The sequence below is a fragment of the Ciona robusta genome, chromosome 5 (assembly GCF_009617815.1).
Source record: "Ciona robusta chromosome 5, ASM961781v2".
NCBI lineage: Eukaryota > Metazoa > Chordata > Ascidiacea > Phlebobranchia > Cionidae > Ciona > Ciona robusta.
The window spans coordinates 5,433,165-5,458,714 of NC_143239.1; the positions used below are offsets into that span (position 1 = coordinate 5,433,165).

A 25,550-nucleotide genomic window follows, 5' to 3' on the forward strand; every position below is an offset into this window, starting at 1 on the left:
CTACACAAAACGTCATCGACTTCATTGACTACAATGGTAAACGGGAACGACCCGCGAAAGAGAGACAGTGTATCGTGCTCTCTCCTTTGCCGACATTGGAGATGCGCCTTCTATTCTTTTTTATTTCTGTGGGACAATATTGTTATGGCTATTTTTAAGATAAACGGATAGAATACCGTTAATTGGCCAACGTAAGAACTTGCTTAGTTATAAAGTATTTCATTTAGACCAACAACACACATATTTTCAATAGTAATCGTACGTGTTTAGCTATTCGTTTGTACTTGTCTTTATAAACAAAAATAGCAGCAAAAACACCACAGCGTTTTTGTTTTCTGGGTTAACATGTCTTCGTCGGTTGAGGAGTCGGACTTGCCGGAGGAAGAAGTATTTGAAATAACTGATTTCACGAATGCTACTGACTGGGAGCTTTTTATATCTAAAATAGAGGAAGTTATTGGGGAATGGCATTTGAACAGTTATACAAGAACCACCCCTTTGTGTGCTATAACGAATGAAATGAGAAATGGAACTTGGGAAACTAGAACTGCTGATATAAGGTATAATATCTTCTGATATTTGATATTAGATCATTTGATATGTAATAATACAAATTTAGGACCACAAATGCCACTATTAGATTTTACAGCAGTTGCTCCATCCTAGTGGTTAATGGGTTGTCTAAATTGTCAGCCATACATGGAACACTAATCACCCACAAAGTTACATACATGGTAATTCGCGGCACATTGTCTGTAAAATAACACCTGTTTTATAACGACTATTATTACCCACTACAACAGAATAAATCAAGTTACACATACTAACATACACACATTCAGTATCCCAATCTTACACAATATTTCCCAGTTTCACAGGCGTGCCATTCACTCTCACTTATCATCAACTTAAAGAAGTGGAGCATGAACATGAAGATCTTTTCCAGGAGGAGCCAGAAGAGGATGGTGTAGATTTTCCTGCGTACTCCGATGACATGATGAATCTCAACACAGATTTTCCACCTCGTGCTCACTGCCTGGCAAGGTAAGGTCCTATGCTTATTGGTTGTCTAAATTGTCACCCATCAATTGAAAAAAATGAAAATATCACACAAAATAATGACAAAATAAAATATACATAAATAAACAAGTCTACACTGAATTTTTTTGAAGTGTATATATCAACATTGGGACCAGATTTGTTTCATAGAGATGGGTCTAACCCTCCCCTGCATTCTAATTATCTTCATGTTCATAATAGAATTCCTTGCACAGAATATGCCTGGCAGCTACAGTATATACATCATAGTAACTTCCACAAACACAGGTGGTATGGGCTTCGTTCTTTCTTGGTTCTATCCCCACCTAGTGGTAGTGAAAGCAATCTGAGCGAGTCAAAATGTAATCTACTCCGTAGTTCTGCAGCTGTTGCATTAAACAACTCTTCTTGTCATGTTCCCTTCTTTGTTCAAATACTAGAAAGCTGGAGGCGCGTGTTTTCAGGTAGAACAGAATTTTAATTGAATACTTATAAAGTTAATGGATATATTGTTTTTAATTTTGCACAAAATCTTGAGTGATATTGCTAAAACTACAGGTACATTCATTTTTGTATGCTTTATAAGGGTATTTAACATTGGAAGTCATTATAATGGTTCCGCTCACAAAGTTGTTATTCTTATTCGAGGTTCATTTTTAAATATACATTACCATTGTGTCCCTAATTTTAACACACATGATTAATGTGACAGTTTTATGATGAAAGATAAATCAACAAACAAACAATAATACACCATTCCAAGTAAGCATCCCATAATATTATTCTAACCTTGCAGGTCACGCTTATTCTGTTGGAGTCCAGACACAATTTGAGATGGTACACCTTAAGCACTGCCCTCAACAATACAGGAACATATCTGGTTTATTACACGTCTTCAAAACAAAAATTGGATCCCCGTCCTTACCTATGGGTCGGTGCTGGGTCTCAACTAGGTTTACGTATGTATTAAATGATTGGGGCGACAAAGGAAAATGGCCGCTAAAGCTACAAGACCCTCAAGAAGTGGCGATGAATTTTGCAACGCTAATGTCAGGATCATTAGATGAGCCCGTTATGGAACTACAGTTGGCAGCAATGTGGCCCAACTTAACCAGTGATTTAATAATGGACAACGACGTGCATACTCATTTCAATGCACTTGCTGCACCAGTGTGGGCTGTCAGGCTACGGTATTCAGACGATTTACCGTGTTTGTTAACTTATTATTTATACGAGTTTATGAAAGGTGCTGACAGAAAAGAGTCGCTATCAGACCTCCTGAGCTTTGAAAACCACTCAGAGCAAGAACCAGACATGGGATTAGCTCTAGGGAGGATCACCGAGCCAGCTGCATCTTCTATGATCCCTATTGTATCTTCCAGACTCGCATCAGGAATCTCAAAAGCAGTTTCTGACCCACAAGGTCTTCTGCGGCGAAGTGCTCACTCTTTAACTCAAATGGGAGCGAGTCAGAGTGATAACAAGATGCCTGAAGCCACGCTAAAAGCAATTCGAGAATTCCTATTTAGATCCTTAGAAAAGGAACCATCCAAATCTGCATATGATTTGAGCCACCAGCTTAAAGCAGCACCACTACAAAGTTTCACACACAAGTTCGCTACATGTGCTATGGTGGTGAACCTCTGCCACGGAGGTATACACGGCATTGCTCATCTTTGGCACGTCATTGTCACTGAACTCCGGACTCTTTGGGATGCGGGGAAACTGATCCCAGGTATTGGGATGAATGTTCCGGACCTACGGACTTGTCTTCTTCATCAAAAATTCCAGATGCTCAACTGTTGCGTCAACCATAAAACAATTCGTGAACAAAAACGAAAATCTGCAAGCGAGATAAAAGAAGATAACCAAATCCCAACCGAAAATGTGTCAGAAGACTCAAATATTCCTTCAGTGTTTGAAAACAAAGTTGTTTCAGAAGATATGGAACAAATAGAAGAGAATGTGGAAAAATCTGATGAAAATGAAAGTCAAAATTTGAAAAATGAGAGCAAGAATGTTGAAACTCGTTTCACCATGTCTGCATCCGATGATTCTGATGATGAGTTTTATGAATGTGAGAGTGATGTGGACTTGGAGGAGGTGGAGGATGTGGAAGAAAAAGAAGATGTTTCAGAAGCTCAACCAGAATCTTCATTTAATGATGGGCAGGTCCCTACTTCTTCGGAGACGGATGAAAAAAAGGAAGAAGTTTCTATGCCTCAGAGAGATAAAGATGAGCAAAACGATGATCATCATTCTGTTTCCCAAGTAGAAGAAGATAAACCAATGGATGACGGTTACGTTGCTCAAAAAGATAAAGATTGTGATGGAGATATGGAAGTTAAAAGATCTTTAATTAACGAAGCACCAAGTGAAAAATTTCCTCCAGAGGGCAGGCTTAAGCAGTGTGGATCACTACATCTTCTATTAAATATTTCCTCACCTCTATACATCCCCATCACTCAGGATCATGCTCCTCTAACAGAGGATCAGTTGGAAGAGCAAGCTAATCTCTTCTCAAAGCTCGGGGACACAAAAGAAGGATCAAAAGTCCGGGCGAGGATGCAGAGCGCTTCTTTGCTCTCGGACATGCAATCTTTCAAGGCTGCTAATCCTGGGTGTTGCCTTGGAGACTTTGTTCGCTGGTATTCTCCTCGAGACTTTGAAGAGGGGAAGCTTTCACAGAGGATGAAAATACCTGGAAACTTGTGGGAGACAACATGGGAGCAAGCCAACCCAATACCTGCACATCGGCAGAAGCGATTGTTTGATGATACAAAAGAGGCAGAAAAAGTTTTGCATTTTCTTGCTAATCTGAAACCTGCAGAGGTTATGCAAGCGATTTTACCCGTCTGCGTGCATGAGGCAGTCAGTATGCTCAGATCTTCCTCAAAAGAAATGTCAGAGTGTTTGCCCGATTTACCTCTTCTGTGTAACCAGATCGAAACGAAGGCGACACAAACTTTTCGTGGCTGGAATATGTATGGTTCCGTTGCTAACCAGTTCAAACCATGGTCAATAGAGACACGGGGCAAAATTGAAGACATTTTGAGACAGATCTCATTTGCTGACGCGCTTATACAACGTGCACAGTCACTACAACACAAGTTTTCGGACCTAGGAGACCCAAATACCATCAAAGCCTTTGTCAAATCTATTATGGAGCACCCAGAAATTACCATAGAGGGCGGTCCCAATGGCCCTGTTGGCAAAATAATAACACAATACTTCACCCAGCAAGTTGTGAGCAAAATAGACCCTTTAGATTCCGAGTTACAAAAGGATGAACCACCAAAATCTCGGCTACCAGACCCTACAGGGCGGGAGTTTATCATTCGGGCCATATCTCCTTACCCAAGCAATTTTTCACGTGAGATGCCACATAGACTTTATGCCGTGTTAATGAGAAATGAGTTTCGCTTGGCGAGTGCAATTTCAACAGACCCGACATTTTTCTAATTTTTTGTTGTTGAAGCTTTAGTGCAATAATGAATATTTAGAGTGGTGTAGTTTTTATTGTATTTTTAACTTTTCATGTTTATTTTAAAGTTACTTGGTGAAGCTATACTCCATAATGTAATAATAAGCCAAACCAAATGATTTGTAGTGCTTGTATTGAACTGTCTAATAAGTAAAAGGAGCAAAAAGGGTTCTGTTATATTTCATGTAGCATTGCAAAAGGGGCAAGGGCAGGATACATTTAATGTAGCATAGCATTGCTATCGGTACAAATTAAAAACATTGCAAACCTATTCCAATTTGACAACAGAGTATATATCATGTTTGGCTATTGGTGTTTTTGTTGTGGGGTCTTATTCAAGTAAATGGATTAGCTTCACAAGTGCGCATGACCTTTATTTATTGAATAATCCGACTTATGTATTAATTTAAATTGCTTATTAATTGCCATTTCCTATTGCTATAACCCTATGTATTATGTGGCATGTGACAAATAGTGTTATTTTATCTCATTATTTGAAACACTCTTATGCTTAATTACATAATCTGTGTTTAGAACTGAGGGATATTCCATTAACTTTAAAGTGTTTTGGACTTAAATGTCGCTACAGTTTATTTTCTGCCTTCAGTTCACAGATGTAGTAGGTAGGTCAAGCAGTGTTATAATGGACAGTGGCTTGGTGCCTATATCGCCGAATAGGGCAGACATGGGCGACCTTGCGCAGCTAAGTGAAGATATGAAACTGCACATTGCGCAACTAAAAGCACAGATTAACTCTGGGGACTCAGATTTGAAAACTGAGGTAAAATTAAAAAAACTGTTTTATTTTTCAGTTTAAAATAATAGCTTTATCATCACAAATTCAAAAATGTGTTTTTACAATATGTTCCTATGTTCCCATATAAGAAATTTAAACTCATAAATGACGTGTGTCGTGTATATTTTTTCAGGAAAATTTGAACTTCTAAAAACTTTTCCAATAAAATGCTTTCCCGAATAAAATTTAACTGTTTATTATTCCTTGAATTACTTATTTTAATAATAAACATCTTGAACATAATTATAACTTATCTATGCCACTTAATGCCTTGGAGTTCCACTTGGCTTATAAATACAATATCTCAATTCCTTTGCCACTTAGTGTCTCTCAACTTTCACATATCATTTGTGTTTGTAACTTAAAACTGAGTCTCTCAATTGAACATCTGTAGTCTTATGTTTGCCAAGTGAGCTATCAAAGGGAGTGTTTGAGCAGCAAGTGCCCTACACACCTTGAACTGTATTGTAAAGGTAGCTGAAGTGTTATTTGTCTCAAGTGGTATACAGCTTCTGTTATTTTACTTTTTTCGGTCAAGGTTTATGGTTTTTGACAGCAATTTTAAGGGTGAAAACTGAAAATAAGTGTAGTTTAAAGGTAAAAATAAGTGTAGTTTTGCTGTTTATTTATGAAAGGCCTGGAGACTAGATTTTAGGTTTCACAGACTGCCATTCATTTTCTATCATCATGTCAGTTCTTGTAAATGGCCACTATGAATAAGCAGTTCAGATGGAATTGTTTCAAGGAAGTGAAACTATTACTAATTGTAATGAACAAAAATTTGTTGAAAAAAAACACCGGTTTAAACTTTATTGGTTGTTATCTAAAATGCATATTTTTGTTTCTAGATTGAAGACCAAACTGAACCTCCATCTTCCTCCAATCTTCTACCTCCTTCTCCTCGCACCTCACTCATGGATGCGGGTGATGCTCCTGAGGATCCTCCCCCTGATGCAGGAGAATTAGAGCAGGATCCGAAACCTCCTGAGCCGGAACCTCACACCAGTGTGAAGACAAATCCTGTTCCCAAGAAAAGAAAGAAAGTTAAACGGAGCAGTTTACATAGTCAATCTTCAAGGTGCGCAGTAATTTTTAAATAAAAAATCTTTAGAAAAAATTAAAATCTGATGGCATTAAAACTAGTAAAATATTTGTAACAACATGATTCAGAAGTAGTTAAAAGCCAAAACCATAATATAAGTGGTCAAATCTGTAAAAACTTAAAAAAGTGTAAAATATTTGTATTTTGTTACAAAGTGTTATTTAATAACTCTTTCTCCTTTTCCTCCCAACATCCAGCACTCCTCCCAGATCGATCACTGAAGGAACGGAGGAAGCGATCCCAGTCAAATATCTCCAGATGTCGAGCAAGTCTCCTCGATCGAAACAAACAAACAACAAACAAATTCTTAACAAGAAGCCAGGTAATTGTACACTGTACAAATACGACGCCCCAAGAATAAATATATCGGTTTCGGCGACGAAAACGTAACAAGGTTTAATTGTTTAGTCAACAAAGGCTATTGTTCGTTTGTTAAAGCTGTGAAATGGGAATTTCATTTTAGTGGAGGTTTAAATATTGCTGAATTCATATTAGTTAAGTTTCTACAATTTTGTGGGTTGTATATAGTTTTGGCATGCATCAGAAAAATATTTTAGGTATGTGGTATTTATTTGGTCTAAAATTGTGGTTCAAATATACTCTATGCTTCAGAGCAGTATTAAAATAGTTAACTTTAAATACCAATTATTCCGTATAAAATACTACTATCTCGATATTAATTAAATGCCGGCTATTTTTTTTTAATAGACGGCATCTGCAGCAGTGACATTGATTCTGCAGCCATAAGTGCCAACCAACCAACACCAAGAAGCATTGATTCAAGAACTGTGAGTATAATCATGTTTACCTAACATATAAACATATTGCAGTGTATGGTAATAGTAGTGTAGTGCTTAGAAAACTAATTTACATTTCTTTAAATAACCCTAACTAAACCAGTGGCTCCTATGTTTTGCAGGCATTTTCACTATATGTATATTATGTTAAACTTTTGGCAATTTTGTAACTGGGTTCTTAAAGGACCGACCTTTAGACGTTCTATTCTGGCCCCCTTTATCGGGGTATGTCATTGAGTGTCATGTCCAAGTACCGATAAAGATGATCGGAAAAGGCGTCTAAATGTCAATCCTTTCAGATCAGTGTTCCAACTGCCCGAAGATCTCCTTCAGAATTTATTAACATAGTAAAAAAAAGTTCTTTAAAATAACTTTGTATATATTTCCTTTTAATTTATCTTTTATATTTCACAATTCGTATACGTTGGTCAACAAATGTTCTATTTTCCTGCCCTACCATGTTCTAAACTAGGGCTTTCCAAACTAGGGGGTAAAGAGACAAAATACTACCTACAATATACTATTAAGGGCCTTGGAAAATTTTAGACGATTAAAAGAGGCCGCATGCAAAAGTTTGGGAAGCCCTGTTTTTTGGTCTACCTGTTTAGTAATTTAAAACACTCACAATTTTATTTCTTCTCTTCTGCCCTCTTTGATTAGTCATTTGGTAAGTCTTGTTTTAATGCTTGGTAATCACTTGCATATGAAATTATATGCATGGTGTTATGAACTTATGATGCAACTTTGAAACTTCTATTTAATTCTGCATGTTTGATGGGTCAACATGAATGAGCCAGTACAGTGATTTTCAACCAGTGTGTATACAGTGTAAAGTATAACTATGTATAAGTAAATGCTATAAAATAGAAACATGATACTAATAGTTAGTATGTGTATAAATGGCTTATTATTTTACCACATAATTTATTTAAACGAGTTTTTGGCGTAAACTTTCCTTTGTCATTTTTGTACCACATACTTTTTAAGGTAAGAAACTCCTATAAAACATAGTAAACACGGAACGGTTATTATGTTTAATAACTCCTATGTAAACTTTTTTTATAGTTACATATGCCTTTCTACATATCAGGTAGAAAATCACTGTTCTGTTATATTATATAATTATGCATGAAAATAATTACTATTCACAAAACTTAATGCATTGCTGTGTTACTTGCTTTGGGATTTTCAATACTAATTCAACCTATTTTTTGTTATTTCTTGTAATTAATCATTTTATGTTGTTAAAGTTATGTGCTGTGTGCAACATTGCTACCCTGCCAGTTAAACAGTGGCACTTTTTTGTCTCTTTGCCCAATTAATTAAGTGTCAGTGATGTAATTAAGTGTATTGCAGTAATAGCTAAAATTCTCCTAATTTTCATTAATAATCTTTTACACTGTATATATATTAAAATACAGCAGAAAATTAAACAAATCCAGTTTAAAATTGTATGCGCCCACGAGCCCACCAAAACTTAACCATAAGTTGTACACAGTAAATATATATTTTAGACTAAGACATTTTCCTTTATAACTAACCCACCTAACCCAAATCTTCCAGCCACGTACGGATCGTCAGTTAAAATACGAGGAGAGGATAATCGATCTGAAGAAGAAGAACACGGAACTTGTAGCGATTGCGAGAAGATTGGAGGAAAAAGCAAAATCCCTGCAAGAGCAAAATGTTAAGGTAGTTCTATTTGTTTTTAGTGTTTCACACATATATATATACAATTTTTCATGTGTTTATACGTTTTACACTTTTTAAATAGTAAGTTTTTACAAATATATAAATTGTCAGCCATACATTAAAAAAGAGAGTTAAATATAAGGTAACTTGTAAGCGGGCACGTTGGTATAACGAACACCCGTGTTATTATAGCGACTGTCAATGCCTCCTTAAAAAAAATCATTCAATTTAATTTTTAGAAATCGCAAGATTTACGATCCGTCAACCAAGACCTACAGCAGCAAAAAAGATCTCACCAGCGCCACCGTGTGCGGTGTGAAACTGAACACTCAAGAGCACTTAACGAGTGTGAGACGCAACTACGAACTGCCCAAGCCCAGCTGGCTGATCTTAAGCTTGCCATGAAACAAACACGGAGAGAAAAACTTGTTAAAGTGAGTTGGATTGAAGTTTCGTTGAATGCCTCACATAATGATCTACTATGTATAAGATGTTATTGCTTCTATTTGGATGATGGAACTTAATATATAGTAGGGTGGGGTAAAATGAGACACCTTTAGCACATAATATCCAAATAGCCGCATCGTGTTTTAAACAATTAACAACGGTCTATGGAAGTCGTGAAGATACGGTTTTATAATTCATTGAATGTTCTTTGTTTACTACCAAATGGAAAGAAAAAACTAAACGAAAAAGTGTCCCATTTCCCCCCACCCTACTATAATATTCTATTCTACGTGGCTGTGGTCCTGTAGAGTGACTTGAAATTTAAACCTGAGTTTGCACATCACCCGTACATGCAGGAGTTAAATTTTTGTATAAATTCTTCCTTTATTATCTACCATTTTCAGAATGCAGGCAACGATAGTGGAGATGAAAATATAATGGTTCAAAAACAACTGGAGATGATGAAACTGCAGAAGCTGGCAGCTGCTGCAAGTAATAAGGTAACGTATATGTTATAATGCACAATTGTTATGTATATGTTGTACAAAATGCAAAAGCGAGTTTGAATAAAAAAATAATCTTTAAATATTAAAAGCGCTATCAAAAATCTGCTGAATTTAGTATGGTGAAAATATTTTTTTATTTATGGTACAATTGATCATTCATACATAATACATTTATACTAAAAATTTGCTATATATATATTTGCTTAAAATAGAATGTTCAGGTATGGCATGTATCTTTAGCATTCTTTAATAAGCTCCTTCATTGTGTTTCCCTTGTGGAATTGTGGCTTAGATATTCCATGTTAAAGCATGTCATGTTAACTTTAATTTGTATTCCCATTTATCTTCATTTTTACTTTGATTAAAATTCAATTTAATGTTAAATTAGTGGTGCAAGTTCTACTATGCTCACACCAATCAGTGGGACATCTGCGTTAAAACTTCATAAATAATTAAATTAAAAAAATCATTCTTAATTATATTACACGGTAAAATCAAGCCAACTTGACCGCTCTATTTGTCTGGTAACTCGCAAAGTGCTAACACAAATTTGAGCTTACTTTAACAAGAATATTTGTATAAAACAAACTTTTTTGTAAAAATAACTTCTATTTTTTAGGGCAAATGCATTAAAACTTTTAATATTTAGTTCAATTTGTTACGGATATAAAATCTATTTTTCTTACTGTTGTCACTTTACAAAAATTAGTTGTAACTTTTTAGAAAATGCTTTAAAAACTTTTAATATTCAATTCAATTTGTTACGGATATAAAATCTTTCCACCTTTATCACCATTGCCAAGATTTCAACCATTGATAAGATTTTGTTAAAAATCAATATTCATTATTTTTTTCTCAGCTTTATTTATCCATCAGTCTTCCATTAACCAGATGCCTGTCATTAATACGGGTGAAAAAGGGGAAGCAGCGTTAATAAATATTTTATCAGTGTGCTCGTGCCAGTCTGGTCCAGCATAGTTTTCAGCACTTCAATTTGAATGTGAATGTTTGAAAATTTTGTGGTAGTAGTTTAGATGCAAATTTTGTAGTTATGTGTTAAATTTTAGATTTTTTGTAACTTTTAGTTTAAAAATTAAAACGAATTAATAAGGTTTTAAAATATTTTTTTTATTATTTAATTTTTCGTAATTTTCAGTTGCAAAATTAGGATTTTTTTTATAAATTGGTTTTAGTTAAAAAATTTAGGCTAAAATGGTTAAGCGATTCAACTTTTGGTGATTATTGTAGTGCCTCAAAATAATAGGCAAGATTAATTTACATGTTATGTTTGTGTTTCAATACACTAAATATCTTTGCAATAACTGTTTAAACATTTTTGTAACACTAATTTTTACTACAATTCTGTAACAATTACTTAATATATAGTAGGGTGGGGGAAGATGGGACACCTTTGGCACATTATAACCAAATATCCTGATCGTGTTTTAAACAATTAACAATGGTCTATGGGAGCCGTGAGGATAAAGTTTTATAAAAAATCGTTGAATGTTTGTTGACTACAAAATTGGAGGAGAAAATAGATTGAAAAGGTGTCCCATCTTCCCCCACCCCACTATAATAATTATACAAATAAAAAATTTTAAGTAGTGGATTTCTGAAGTCTACAGATCATCCGGTATTGTCAGAGATACGCTAGGTTTAATATCAGATAAGCCGTTGGAAGGTTATTTAAAGATTGACATTTATCTCTCCAGGTTGTGATTCGATCCCTGTCTACTCCGGTCACCGCTCGTCAGAAGATCTTAGAAACCTCGAACCGGAATCTCCGTCGACAAATTTCTTCCTTGGAGGCGGAGTTACAAAATCTCCAGCAGAAGTCCGAAGATCGTTCTGGAAACGAGGAGTTAAAAGAAGAAAACCGAGCTTTTCAAGAACAAATATCAGCTTTGGTAAGTCGAGAGTTTTTTTTCGGCTGGGAAAGTTTTTTCCGACCTTTGTTAAGTTGTTTGAAATTTGAATTACTTTAGAAATATGGAGTTTGCGAGTATACTATCTTTTTTTAATTGCTACATTTTTTTTTTAAATTCATAAAATGATTTTTTTAGAAATATCTTATTATTTTCAAGCTTTTTTGTAAATTTTGTAATAATCTGAAAAAAAGATTTTATTGCTTGAGGTATCAAATCAAACTTATTAACAAATTTGTGAAATATAAATCTACATGTACAGGAATCTCAACTTGGAGAATCAAAGATTGAAACGAGCGACATCAGTGTTCAATACCAGGAGCTTAAACATCTGCATGAACAGGTTAGTTAAAAGTAATTTTAATACATTTCCAGACCTTTTGTTACTGTCACATTTTGCAAGGTAATCTAATGAGTCAAGCCCTAAATCCTAGGACTCATGCCGAACCAAGAGCAGTATGTGTCTAAGTTCTAGTTAAAAATAGAAAATATGCAAGTTGTTATTACATCATTACAAATTTTGATGACTTACTTAACAGCAACCAATGCAAAAGATGCTCAACCATTTATTTTGCTTAAAATTGGCCTTTTTTTTAAGTTACACCCAAGATTGTGCATCCTAATAAAGTTAAGACAAATTTTGAGTAAGAAATATTAATCACGAAATCAATTCTTTTTGCGCTCCTTGAAATTTACTAACGCAAACAAACAGGAAGTTAAAAAAAGAAAGAAATAAAAAAAACGGAATTTTACAACAAATATTTAGATAACAAACATATATATTTGACGAAACTATAACAGGATTAAAAATAAAAGGCATTTACAAGATTACAGTTTACTTGAGTGAGGGAAAAAGTGCCCATCTTTTCAGCAAAGGTGACATCATGTTTTTTTCACCAAATTTAAAATCTTGAGGTATCACTTAAATAATTTAGATTTTAGGCAGCTATTACTAATGGAATAACATTAGGGGCAATTTGCCAAATTGGAGGTAATGGGTAAAACCAGGCCAAACCATTAAAGTCTAGACGTGCTTTACCCTAAAATATCGCCCTAATGGATATTATAAGCATGGTAATTGGTGAGGCAGCCCAAAAATAAAGTTCATTTCCCTTTTGTCTGAATTTATTTATCTGAGTTTACAGTTTTTTTTATTCAAATTTCATCTGTTTTTATTTTCGATATAAACATGATAGTTTAAAAACTAAAACCATCTTTTAGTGACATGTCATGTTTGTATTTAAAGCGGACCAGAAAACTTGTGTTTTGCATCTAAAAACTGTTTTTATTTTAGCAGTCTATCTGGTAAAAAAATGTAGCGTATTTTCGATGTTTTGTCTGCCATCTGGCAAGACTTCATCAGGGAATGTATTTACACACTCTGTTTTTTTACCAAATGGACAGCTAAAAGATTATTTACATTATGCCTGGTAGCAGAAGTAACATAATATAACTATATTTTATAACACAGTTACAGTGGGAGTATAATACAGTACATGGACAACTAGCTGTTGCAATTCAAGAGCGAGATAAAGCAGTTCAACAGTGCAGAGAATTCTCTTCTACCATTACTGATATGGAGACAACAATAAAGTGAGTGAATTATAATTTTTTAATTATTTTTTAATATAACACAGCATGGCACGCCCATGGTACTTAAGATTTATGCCAGAGTTTGGCCGTTACTCCGGCACCCAACAGCGTGAAAACCTATTTGGTGACTACTTGGTAGGAACAATTTTACCAAGTACACATATGTCTATCATGATCGAGCATCAAACCCAGTAGCCTTCTGTAATGAATCAATCGCCAAACCACCAAGTCAAGACCTATTTTCAACTTAAACTGACAATGAAACAAAAGTTCTATGGTGTAACAGCCTATGTTTGTCCATAGATTTTAATACATGTAAAAATACCATAAAAAAAATTTCTGTGTAACAACATCATAAAAACATAACCTTGTTAAACTGAAAATTTTGCTTTAACCATACCAAAAAGTAGGAGAATGTCAGATATTGATCTTCAATTTATCTAATTGTGGCAACATACACATATTTAATAGCATTACAATGAATAATTCAGTGGTGAAAATGTTAAATTTAACCTTGTTTTTGTAAATTTCAGTTCCTATAAGACTAGTAGGGACAGAGTTGAAATGTTTAAGGATTTTTTAAGGGTATTGGAGCAATCCTGGCCCAAATCTTAGGCCCAATGGGGTGTCACGTTGCAGGACCTTACCCATGAGGAATAGTAGATTTCTTTTTTTAATATAAATGGTCCATTCTGTAGCCAAAATCAGAGTTGGCCAACAACTCTGGGCCTAATTCCTAGGTGGCATGCCATGCTGTAGGACCTCACATAGAATGGAATAGAATAAACATTAAAAATGTTATTACTTTATATTTAAAACTGTTTTTATGTATTTATTATTTTATATCTGCTATTAATAGCAGATGTATATACCGCATTGGGAGTATTTGGTGGATAAATTTATATTTTATGACTTCAGCTTATTGCTGATGTTGTTTTAACAAGTTTATGGCTCTAAGCTTCATTTATTACAAAGGCTTTATTGTGTGTTCTCCATGGGTGGCATGGGGAAGGAATTTTTTTGTTGGTTCTAAAACTCAGTCTAAACAACTACTCAGCTCAGTTTAGAAAGTAGAGTTATTGACTTTAAACTTTTGGCAAATCAGTCTTTAAAATATTGATTTTAACGTGATTTATATTTTGTGAGTCTTAATCAATTGAATGTCTCTGCATAGTAAGGATATACTTTATCAATACATTTATCTTTCAGTTATGTATAGTTTCCCTGTTTGATGAATTGGCTACCTATGCCCTGTTCAAATATTTATATCTGCCTATCTTGTTTTTTCCACATTGTTTTTCACTTTTTTACTTTTTTATTGTTTAGCATTTTGGTATTATAAATGGCTTTTGGAAAAATATATAGGCTACATTTAGGTTTAACATAGTTTTTTTTACAAAATGTATTCTTATTCCCATTTTACGAAAACAAAATGTAAAAATATAAATATATATATATATATATAATTTTTTTTTCAATTTTACATAGATAGAAAACTATTTTTTATAGAAATTTTGACAAAACTCGAGAATCGTTTAAATCTCTGCAATCACAACACATGGAATCTCAACAGCATCACCTAGTGGAAGTTCGTAATTTAAAGTCCGAGCATGATTCTGTCGTAGCAGACTACCAACAAACTTTACAACATTTACAGGTCAGTTTTTTTGCAATATGAATATAATAAAGTTTATTTGATGTACAGCTTTACGAAATCTTGGATTCGCAAAAACAATTTTTATGATGACAAATAAAATAATTTTTTATGCAAAAAAAAGTGTATACAACCATGTTGGCATAACTCCGTAAACTTCAAATCATTTACCATTAGATTTTTAAACAGAGTAACACCCTGGGTGTTGGGGCAATTGGCCAACTCTGGCCTAAATCTCAGGTCCAATGGTGTGCCATGCTGTAGGACCTACCCACTTAAAATAGAAATGTGATACTTTTGGTATCTTTATTTTTTTAATCTTTTTTTTATTTTTTTAATGTGTTTTTAGTCCAAAGTGAATGAGTTGGAGGCTCAATGCAGGGAACAAGACATGAATAATAAGAACATGAAGCAACAAATATCTCAACTTATCCAGTGGTCACGTGAAAAAGATTCTCACTCCCCTAATGCTAATCGTGGTGAGTCTCTTTGCGTGAATAAGCGTGAAAATAACAGCTTATGTTTTGCATTTAGATAATTAGTGATATGCGTATATGTTGTTACCACCAGGTGTATTATAATTGTGAAAGTTTTTTTCTGGGTATTTTGTTTTTTTGTGTTAAAGGACTGGTGTTCCCAAGTTTTCTATCGATGGTGACCTTTTAAACAATTTTGGACCAAAAAATTCTACCAAAAAATTCTTAATGTATATATATATATATATAACATATGTATGAATTTTATAGCCAAACTTTTAAACCACAGTGGCCTTTAAAGGATATAAATATATGCTGTTCTGCTTTTAAAAATATTAAAGTCATGCCTTATGCATGCTTAAGCTGCTTATGCATACTTTAGATCATATGGAATATGGCAAAAGGATCATACTCAGGTTTTTTTATAAAACTTGAAGATCTAGATATAATCTTCCTAAAAGTCACACCTTTTGTGTGCAGGTGGAAATATAGAATTGGAAAAAAACCATAATTAAAAAAGTGGGTTTTGACTGAAATACAAATTTATCAGGCATTATAAAATGATTTCGAAAATTGATATTTAATTGAATTTAATATATATATATAAAATAAAGTATATATACATATATTTAACTAAATTTTATTACTTTTAAAAAAAAATACTTAATTATATTTTACTACCTTTGAAACAATTTTCTTAAAAAAAACAATTTAAAAACAGAATTGTGTTTTTCGTTTTTTGGTTTCACCAGATTTGAACCAAACAGACAAGATTTGTTTAAAAACAACTTGACCTTTATGTTAAATGTAAATCAATATTAAATGTACAATTTATTGATTTATTTCTGCCAATTTTAATACGGTGTGAATTTAGTTGAATCTTGTAAGCAACCCAAACAGATGGTGACTTCTATGCAAATAGGTTTCTAATAATAAAGGAATGAGATTGTGGTGACCTTTTGTTATTGCTATATCTCCACAACTTAATGGTTGAGGAATATAATACCAGTTGGTTCAGATTTAATATTTAAACACTGATAACACTCAGGATTTATATCCAAACTATAATTTAGTAAAAAAAAACATTATTTTTTTGTATATAGGTATATAATTATGTCTTTTTCTAAAATGTCTGTTTTGTTCTAACTTTTATGTTCTTTTTGTTGTTTTTACTTTGTTGATAAGTTTTGTTTTTTTTTCCAGCAGAAAACCGAAACAACAACAACATGATCCAGCACCCTGTGCACCGTCGCACGCCCTCGCAAGATAGCCGAGCATCCGACAGTGTCGCGTCACATCACAGTCATCAAGATTTGGCACAAGGAAAACTCAGGATGGTACCACAAGGTAGGAGAGTGGATTACTGAGATATAATCTATTCGTGGATGGTATTAAATCTATTTCTGTTTTCTTTTTTTTGTGCGTAATTTTTTTTAAATTGATTTGTTGTAAGTGATTTTTTGAAAAGTTATTTGGGAGTAATTATTTTTAATATATTATTTTAAACATCAAGCTCTGTATAAAATTTAAAATGAAGCAAAACTTTGTGTAAACCAAACAAAAGCAGTGATAAATTTCTCAAGTTTTATATTAAATGTTACTTTTGCCCCAAATTTTCTATTTTTTTATTTCATGTTTGGCGCCGTACAGCAGCATAAAAATGTTAGAAAACATGTTTAGATTAATTAGTCAAAGTAGTAGAGCAATGGTTTATATTTAAAGTTTGTATAGTGCATCATTCCTTACCGGTTTAACACACCTGGGAATTGGAAACGACGACGTTTTTTATGTTTAATTATTCATTAGTATAAATATTAATGCAAAAAAAAGCTGCTTGGTTTTACCACGATGCAATTTTAGACCTTGGTGTCTCATTTATTTTGAACCACGTGCATTACCCACAAGAGTCAATTACAAATCCTGGCGGCATTTATTGATTTTTCCGTGACTGTCAAGCCGTTGCCTATTCCTGCCTGTGCAGAACGCTATTGCCTAATCGGGTGTAAGGATGCCAGGAGATGATTAAGTTTTAGGGAACTTGTTGTGGTTGTGTAATTATGTTACACCATTAGCTTAGAAGGTCGAGGCTTAGTGTAGGGTGGCAGCTAATATAGACATGCATAGTTGGAGTTATAGGAAAATTTAGACATACAATATAGACATACGTAGGTACATTACTCGCTGTGAACATTGTGTAACATTTGCAGAAGAAGTTTATAGATTAAGGATTAAATGTCAGACTGTATAAGGTGTATGAAATATTGTTTTTACCTTGTCCTATAATATGTCCTATCAATATGGTTTTAGTATTGGAAATGTGCCCATTGGGAAATGTAGTATAAGTTATAGATTTTATAGAGATTGGAATACAAAAAGGTGTTCAGTAGTAATACATGTATAAAATACTGTGTTTCGTAAAACATCAAATCAGTGCAGTAATGATTGAGTTTTAAAGGGAGCCTATTCCTATTAAAAGATTGTAGCTATTTTCGTCTAATATTCTTGTTGCTAAATAGATCCTAATAAGCTTTGCTGTACACAATAATATAGTTAAAAAACCATGTTGAACAATTTCCAACTGAAGTCAACTTAAACAAATCATAAAATTGTTGCGTGTTTAATAACAGGTTGTTTTGAGCGCTTTATGTATGACTGATTAAAATTTGACCTTTGATTGACTGAGGTCGTGATCTTTACACTTGAAATTCCAGTTACTACGACAGACGACACAGAGATTGAAGATTTCTATGAAGATGAGATTTTGCCACAAAGCGGTGACAAAGTGCATCGCAGTGAAATGATCGCTAGCGGAAGTTTGAAAGTTTTTATAGCAAAATACACATATAATCCACAAGAGGGGCCCAACGAGCACCCGGAGGCAGAGCTCCCACTTGTGGCGGGGGATTACGTCTATGTGTGCGGGGAAATTGACGAAGATGGATTTTTTGAAGGTGAGAAAATTTATTGTGTTTTAGTTACAGTACATACTTTGTATGAGTGAAATGCTTGAGAACCTAGGATTTAGTTCATTGGAACTAATGAAATTTTAATTGTTCTTCCACCCCATTTAAACTTTGAAGAAATATGTTTGGCATCAATTTTTCCATGAATAAATTTGGACCCCTTAAAATTGTATTCAGGTGAATTAATGAGTGGACAACGTGGCCTCGTACCTTCAAACTTTCTTGAACCTGTTCCGGATGATCGGTTATTACCTCATTGTGATGCAAGAATGCTCAGTTCAGGACATTCAAATGATAAACACAGGTAAGATTTAGTATTTTTTAATGATCTAAAGCTATACTCCTGCTCCTTGGGGAAGATATTTATTGGCAATTTCTGTGACCCAGTGATCTCTAATGTGTTCTCGCATTCCCAATAATATGTTTATAAAATCTTTTTTACAAAGTTACATACATGGTAACTCGTAAGCTGGCATGAGGTGTATGAACATCCATGCTATAAAGACTGTCGTTTTCCGGCCACACGAGGATAAAGCAAGTTACATTCACTATCATAATAATGCTTTTATATTTAGATCTGTTGAATCAGAGTTGAGCCACAGTTACTGCAGTAGTGTGACAACCAATAGTTGTGATCTTGAATCAAGTGATGTCACTGACTGCCATTCCATTAACTCGAGTGTACTCCCTTACCCACGAAAATTACGAGTTGACAAGAAATTATCTCACAGTCTTATTATAGGTGGGTGGGTTGGGTATTTAAATTTAAAAATGGAACGCTAGTTTTATTTTAGCAATGTACATTTAGTTTGCATTACTATATTATTGCTCATTGTTCTGTTTTTTATTAGACTAGTTTTTAGGACATTGTATGCAAAAAGAGTAAACCTTTATATATATATATATAAAGCAAATTAAAAATGGTTCATAAAGTTACAAACTAACAATTAAAAAAAGACATTTTTTAAAAAGCTGGGTATTTCACTGTTTGTAAAATAGTAGTACTACCAATGTAAAACTATATAAAGATTTAGAATATAGTACAGTGTGGGGTGACATGTCACTTTTAGCTCATTATATCCAAATGCCTTGATTGTGTTTTTCGTGTATTAAACAATCAACAATGGTATACAGGAGTCATGAAAATAAAGTTTTATAATTCTTTAAATGTTTTTTGCTTACCACCAAATGGGACAAGAAAATAGAATGAAAAGATGTCCCATCTTACCCCATCCTTATATATATTGTGTGCCTCTTCACTTTTAGGTTGGGTTGTCCCGAAACTTGACAATGATGAAATAGTAGAGGATTATCATATACTGGTGGATGGAAGGTTGGCTACTGTGGTTAGTGGGAACAAGAGCAAAGCAGTGGTGGAGAACATTTATTATAACAAGGTATGTTTATTATATACAATGTTTATTACATATGCTATAATAGGAATATTTATTTTATATGGTATAGAAAGAATATTAATAATACTATTATTACAAGCTATTTGGGGAAACTGTGATGAATTCTGTGAATCTTTGAATCTTATAGCATTTGTTCTTAATACTTAGTTTTTAGCTAGTCACTAAGCATGAGGAATGAAATTGTAATATGTTAAAGTTATATAATTCACCCATGTAAGGACACCAAGTTATAGTTGGTCTTGGTTGAGTTAAACTTTTATACAGCTGTAAACGCAGCTTTTTGCAACTGACCAGAAAATAAGTTCTTTATTATTTATTATTTCAAACATTTTAGTTAATTCTAAAACCATCTTCAGTAGAGTAAGAATTTAAATAGTTACATTTATTTGCAGCAAAAATACTGCATAAGTGTTTGTGCGGTCACGGGTCACCGACGATCTGACCCCATGCATTGTTTCCTATATTATGGACACGGTTCAGCGCATAACAAGATCAATAATGTCCGAGTCGACTATCTAGGGACATCTAGTGCTCGTTTGTCATGGACCCCGACGCGCAGCAACGTACAACATGTTATTTCTATTGGACAAGTAACAAGCAGTGTTACCAGGTAAAATTTAAAAAAGTATTTCTATATTTTTGTAAAAAAATTGTGTTTTCATGTTTTTTGGTAAAGCGCATGTTTGGGTTGTATTTAAAGTGTTTATTTATATTTAAAAACCATTTAAAACAGTGATCGAAAGGCTTTACACAGTCCTATTGTTCTAAATCATGGTTTTAAAGTAAAACAATAGGGGACAAAGTTTAGGCAAGTACAGTTAGCCTAAAAAGTTTTACTTTTCTAAATATCAATTATAAAGACTAATACTTTCCAATCAATAATGTTTTTCTCTTTATATAAAGTACATAGGTAATAGCTTAGTGTATACTGACATAATGCTAAATTAATACTAAGTTTAAACTAGTATTGCAGCCTTCTATTTTACGTTTAGTTATATATTGATAGTAAACTCTCACAACTGTGTATATATATATATATATGTATTTTTTTTATTTTTTTTTTTAATCAATTTATTTTTTTTTTTTTAAACAGATTAAGCCAATACCAGCGTCAGATAATCGTTACCCCTCCATTATACGAACACACCATACATGGATTGAAGATCGGTGCTATGTATGAAGTTGTTGTGAGTATGAAAACTAATAAACAATCGGATGAAGCTGCAGGCTCTGATCCTATCAGGTGAGTTTGGGTTGTTTTTATACAAAAATCAGAGTTTGAGATAGTTGTTTTGGTGTAAAAAATGTAAATTATAAATAAAAAATCAGTTTAAGATGGTTACACTGGTTTAAAAAACCTAAGCCAAAATATGTTTATATTTTGTCAGGTAGCAGAATAAATAATGTATGGGCCTAATCTAACTTTTTATTAAAGAATTTTTACATATATTTTATTTCTATTTTTAGATTTACTACCAACACTGTGGAACCCCCAAGTGCACCATCAAGTGTTAAAATATCGCTCAAGTCCGAGAGTATTATCGAAGTATCATGGACTTCTGGTATGTTGCTTTTAAATATTAATCTATTTTTATTTTCAAAACGTCTTATTTTTAACAGATGATTTTGATGACATCAGCAATTATTTTGTGTTCATGAATGGAATCAAAATTGCTGAGTCAGCGAATGATTATTGTGAGATATCTATGAAAAGTGTGTTTAGAATTCTCCCGCAAATTGGGTACGATGTGAACCGCATACGCTCGCCAAGCTATTCTCCATTCATAGAAATAACATTACAAGGAAAGTCATCAAGTGGCGTTTTCTCTGATATTTCCGAACCCACAATTTTCCCAGAAAGTTTCATCGAAAAGCTCCTCCAGCTGCCTCTGGTGACAGGAACCTCCCCAAAAACTCGCAGAAAGACGAAACGCGAACTTTACGACGAACCCCCCCACCCGGTGGTGCCTTCTATAGAAATAACGCATGACACGAGCAGCGATGATGAAAACAACCACAGGAGGCGCTTTCGAGAGAAAGAATCAGCGAAAAAATCGTCACAAAATCGAGAAATCCCTTCCGACCCACGTTCAGCTACTATTGACCCCTCGTTTTTTTCCCGAGAATCCCCGGCAGTGAGCCGCCTTGCACGCCGACGTGTCCACTCTGACGACGACTCGTGCTCTTCATCCTCAACGAGCTCGCTTAACCGTAGACAGCCGGTGGAAGGTTGGGAGAAACGACCCACATTCCAAGTTGGGGGGAGGACGGTGAAAAGTCACCAACCCAGAAGCGAGGACAAATTTTCAGGTTGATTTGTTTTTGTTACAATTAGTTTTTTTAGATTTTTGTTATAAATAGCTAAATTTTAATTTTGTTTTAAATATTATATATAAAATGGTTTTTAACCGATTATTTTATTTTATGTCATAGACAAAGACTCTGCAAGTAATTTAAGCCCAGTATCTCGCCGAACGAGGTCAGTGCAGGATAAACGACTCGTACAAAGTAGCACACTTAGTAGTCAAAGTGGACCAGATTCTATTACTGAGGTACATTGGGTTAAATTATGTTCTACTATGTTTTGGTGAAGTCTTATACTGTGGCCTGGGATTTTAGTGTTTTTGTCCATTAGTTTCTTTTATGATTAATTTGACTATAGGAATTTTCTATGAAAAAATATAAAAATGGTATGACTTTTTTAAATTTTTTATTTTTGCAAAATTTTTGATTAAATTTTCAATTGGTGATAAAATATTTAAAAAGTTTGTAATCAAATAATCAATACTGTACTCTGCACCTGTAGCACGGTAATTTTATCAAAAACTCATTCACAGATTTTATTCATGGTTGTCTCGTTAGATTATTGAATTTTATTTATTTTAAAATCATTGATTTATTCATTCCTTCTGATTTCCCCTGGCTAAAAAATGTGAATTTTATTTTATTGATTTTTTCACCAATGGTGTCCCTATACCTCTAATTGAAGTTGTAACATTTTTTAGCTTGATATTTCTGACTCTCGTGTCAGTCTGTATGTGGCACTGTATGACTACAACCCCTACACCATGTCACCAAACCAAGACTGCTTACAAGATGAGTTATCTTTCACCGAAGGACAACTAATCAAGGTGTGAATTATATATCAACTCTTATATGTCTGTATTGACATTTTAGCGCCATTGCAAACTGGTTAGTGCAGATGCCTGTCGCCAAGAGGATACGGGCTTGGGCTGTATGCGCTACCATTGTGGCGGTATGCGTCCTTAAGCAAGACACTTAACGGCAATTGCTCTAAATTAGTGGGCCCTTATGGGCTGCCTAAATTGTCTGCCATATATTTCATTCAATTCACAGATAATGTTTGAAAAAAATGTTTTTTAGCTTTTTATTTATTTTGGTGACCTTTAAAGTGTGATTTTCTATTCTTTTTCTATTTTTCTTTTAAAACGATTTTTGTGGAAAATATTCGATAGTTAGTGGGTTTGCGAGTTCATATTAAAACTGTTGTAACATCAATAGCTTAATTTTTTCTCAGGTTTACGGTGAAAAAGACGCTGATGGTTTTTATATGGGCGAAAAACATAATGGTAAACGTGGGTATGTCCCGTGTAATATGGTATCAGAAGTTCAGGTCAGTATATTTTCTGCTGTTTTGTTGTTTTATAATTTTTACTTGGATAAATTTTTGGGGGCTTTTTGGTAACAATTTTGAGTTTTGCCTGGTTTTATTTTTTGTATTTTTTTGTTTTAAAAGATTTTTATCAAACAATGACACAGGTTGATGACTACACGATGTTGGAAGAGTTATTTGATCGAGGACATCTTCCATCTGTGTCCTCTGATCATCGTACATCAAGTCATAATGATCAGTTGTCAGATCACAATGGATCAGGTAGAAACAAAGTTTAGAAAAAGTTTGATAGAAAAATGTTTTAACACAGTATGTAAAAAATGCATTTTAGAAAAGAAAACATTTTGAAACTTTTTTATTTTCTTAAGAATTATTCATTTTTTTTTTAACAGCGGATCTCCTCACACAAGATGGTGCCCCTGAGCTGAGTTCAGAGTTGCTCCCTGTAGCGCCACCTAACAGTGATGTGAAATTATACGTGGCTCTCTTCGACTACGATCCGAAAGAGTCCTCGCCAAATATTGATGCGGAAGCAGAACTTTCGTTCGCGAGCGGCGACCTCATCCATGTTCATGGGGTCATGGATGAAGACGGGTTTTTCAGGGTAAATTTTTTAATTTTTATATAAACTTAATTTCGTTCATTTGAAAATTATTAAATGGTCAGCGGGTTAAATTAACTTTTTACAAATTATTATCAAAAAAAATTCTTATCAGAAGTTTGTTACTAAAATTTTGTCAAGTTTTATTTCCTACCAGGGTGAGAGAAATGGTTGCTTTGGGTTGGTTCCCTCTAACTTTCTTGAAGAAGTGACTGAGAATACGGGATCTAACCACCTCAAACCGGAAATGAATGGATACAGCGCACCAGTGCCCACTATATCTGCTGAAACCATGACAGAGGCAACCGTTATCAACAATCCACCAAAAGTTGAACCATCTAGTGTTACTTCAACCAGTAGTACTACAAGTTCTGTTAAGTCAGATGGTGTAAGTAGACTGTTCATAGTAATAGGCTAACTTTGGCTTAAGTCTCAAGTCCCATGGCTAGCCATACCATTAGAGCTCACCAATGGTATAGTATAGGGTGCTTGCTGCATGGCAACTTTTGTCTAATGAGTGGGATCCTACAGTGTGATATGCCTTGAGCCCAATCTGAGGTTCCTTGGCAAGCCACACCGTAGGACCTTACCCTTGGTATAGAATGGAGTAATGGGCCAACTGAGCGGAAAATTGCAAAATATACCAACTCAGCGAAAAATTGCAAAATATTGCTTAGGCTTTAAACTGGTATTCTTATTTTGGTCTCTGCTGGCTACAATTTACCACTTATTTAATTATACAAAACTGACATTGTTTTTAATTTATCTTTATTTATTTTCAGAGCAAACGCAAAGGAATTTTCTCCAAAGGAAAACAGCTGCTAAAAAAATTTGGTGACAAAAACAAGAGGTAGTTCCCACAAGTTTTAAAAACACTTTTTTCTTTGCATTTATTTTCCAACCGTGTGCCTGCTTTTATTTAACCTTATATACTTACACATTTTATCATGTTTTGTTTTTTGTGTATTCTATTTATTGTAGCCGCTGCGGGTAATCTTATATGCTGAACTATTAATATATATGGAGCATATTTTGGTCCAGAATTTAAGGCCCTAAGGTGTTCTGAACCATGTAGGATTTTGCGATTGTTGACAAATGTACCTCAAAATTAAAGTTAAATTAGCTTCGATGCTAAAACCTGATCAGTATTAACATTATTCCACACAATCTGCAGTAGATTATACTGTGAGTTGATATTAATCTGCAGGCATAAGTCACTGTTCCCCACCATGACATAAACATAGGCATTTAGCTTGGTGCTTCTAAAAGCAAGTCGTCCATTTTTAACTTTGTGTTTCAATTTTTTAATACGCTGGTTTTTAGAATGCATTGGAATTAAAGTTGCAAAATTTTCAAATTTCAAATATGATCCAGTTTTTTGATGCTTCTATAAAATCTTAGACTGACTATATATATATGTATAT

At 33.9% G+C, this 25,550-nt stretch overlaps 2 protein-coding genes across 5 annotated transcripts; both read left to right on the forward strand.

Moving 5' to 3' along the window:
- Positions 1–5,129, forward strand: LOC149735923 (rab3 GTPase-activating protein catalytic subunit-like). Its single transcript, XM_089877996.1, has 4 exons — positions 1–560; positions 871–1,044; positions 1,327–1,502; positions 1,835–5,129. The coding sequence occupies exons 1-4, from the start codon at positions 346–348 to the stop codon at positions 4,498–4,500; spliced, it is 3,231 nt and encodes a 1,076-aa protein (XP_089734122.1). The 5' UTR covers positions 1–345; the 3' UTR covers positions 4,501–5,129.
- On the forward strand, positions 5,100–25,490 carry LOC149735924 (RIMS-binding protein 2-like). Of its 4 annotated transcripts, none has more exons than XM_089877982.1 (28): positions 5,100–5,303; positions 6,167–6,396; positions 6,618–6,742; positions 7,129–7,208; positions 8,781–8,909; positions 9,149–9,343; positions 9,761–9,856; positions 11,578–11,772; positions 12,053–12,133; positions 13,262–13,383; positions 14,893–15,040; positions 15,387–15,516; positions 16,717–16,860; positions 18,225–18,464; positions 18,654–18,780; positions 19,052–19,218; positions 19,743–19,873; positions 20,284–20,501; positions 20,985–21,134; positions 21,359–21,453; positions 21,512–22,201; positions 22,325–22,443; positions 22,897–23,022; positions 23,430–23,525; positions 23,672–23,786; positions 23,918–24,129; positions 24,284–24,514; positions 24,909–25,490. In XM_089877982.1, exons 1-28 carry the CDS (start codon positions 5,100–5,102, stop codon positions 24,978–24,980), a joined length of 4,668 nt encoding a protein of 1,555 aa, XP_089734108.1. In that variant the 3' UTR covers positions 24,981–25,490. The 4 variants fall into 4 exon arrangements, with proteins under 4 accessions (XP_089734108.1, XP_089734109.1, XP_089734110.1 ...); XM_089877983.1 differs by having other exon boundaries at positions 16,720–16,860; XM_089877984.1 differs by lacking the exon at positions 5,100–5,303 and adding an exon at positions 5,756–5,915.
- Positions 25,491–25,550: the final 60 nt, after the last annotated feature.

Coding starts and splice junctions, on each gene's coding strand:
- LOC149735923 (XM_089877996.1), top strand. CDS start 346: ATGTCTTCGTCGGTTGAGGAGTCGGACTTGCCGGAGGAAGAAGTATTT. Junction 561..870: donor ACTAGAACTGCTGATATAAG/GTATAATATCTT, acceptor AATATTTCCCAG/TTTCACAGGCGTGCCATTCA. Junction 1,045..1,326: donor CGTGCTCACTGCCTGGCAAG/GTAAGGTCCTAT, acceptor CCACAAACACAG/GTGGTATGGGCTTCGTTCTT.
- LOC149735924 (XM_089877982.1), top strand. CDS start 5,100: ATGTCGCTACAGTTTATTTTCTGCCTTCAGTTCACAGATGTAGTAGGT. Junction 12,134..13,261: donor TTAAACATCTGCATGAACAG/GTTAGTTAAAAG, acceptor TTTATAACACAG/TTACAGTGGGAGTATAATAC. Junction 18,465..18,653: donor CGAAGATGGATTTTTTGAAG/GTGAGAAAATTT, acceptor AATTGTATTCAG/GTGAATTAATGAGTGGACAA.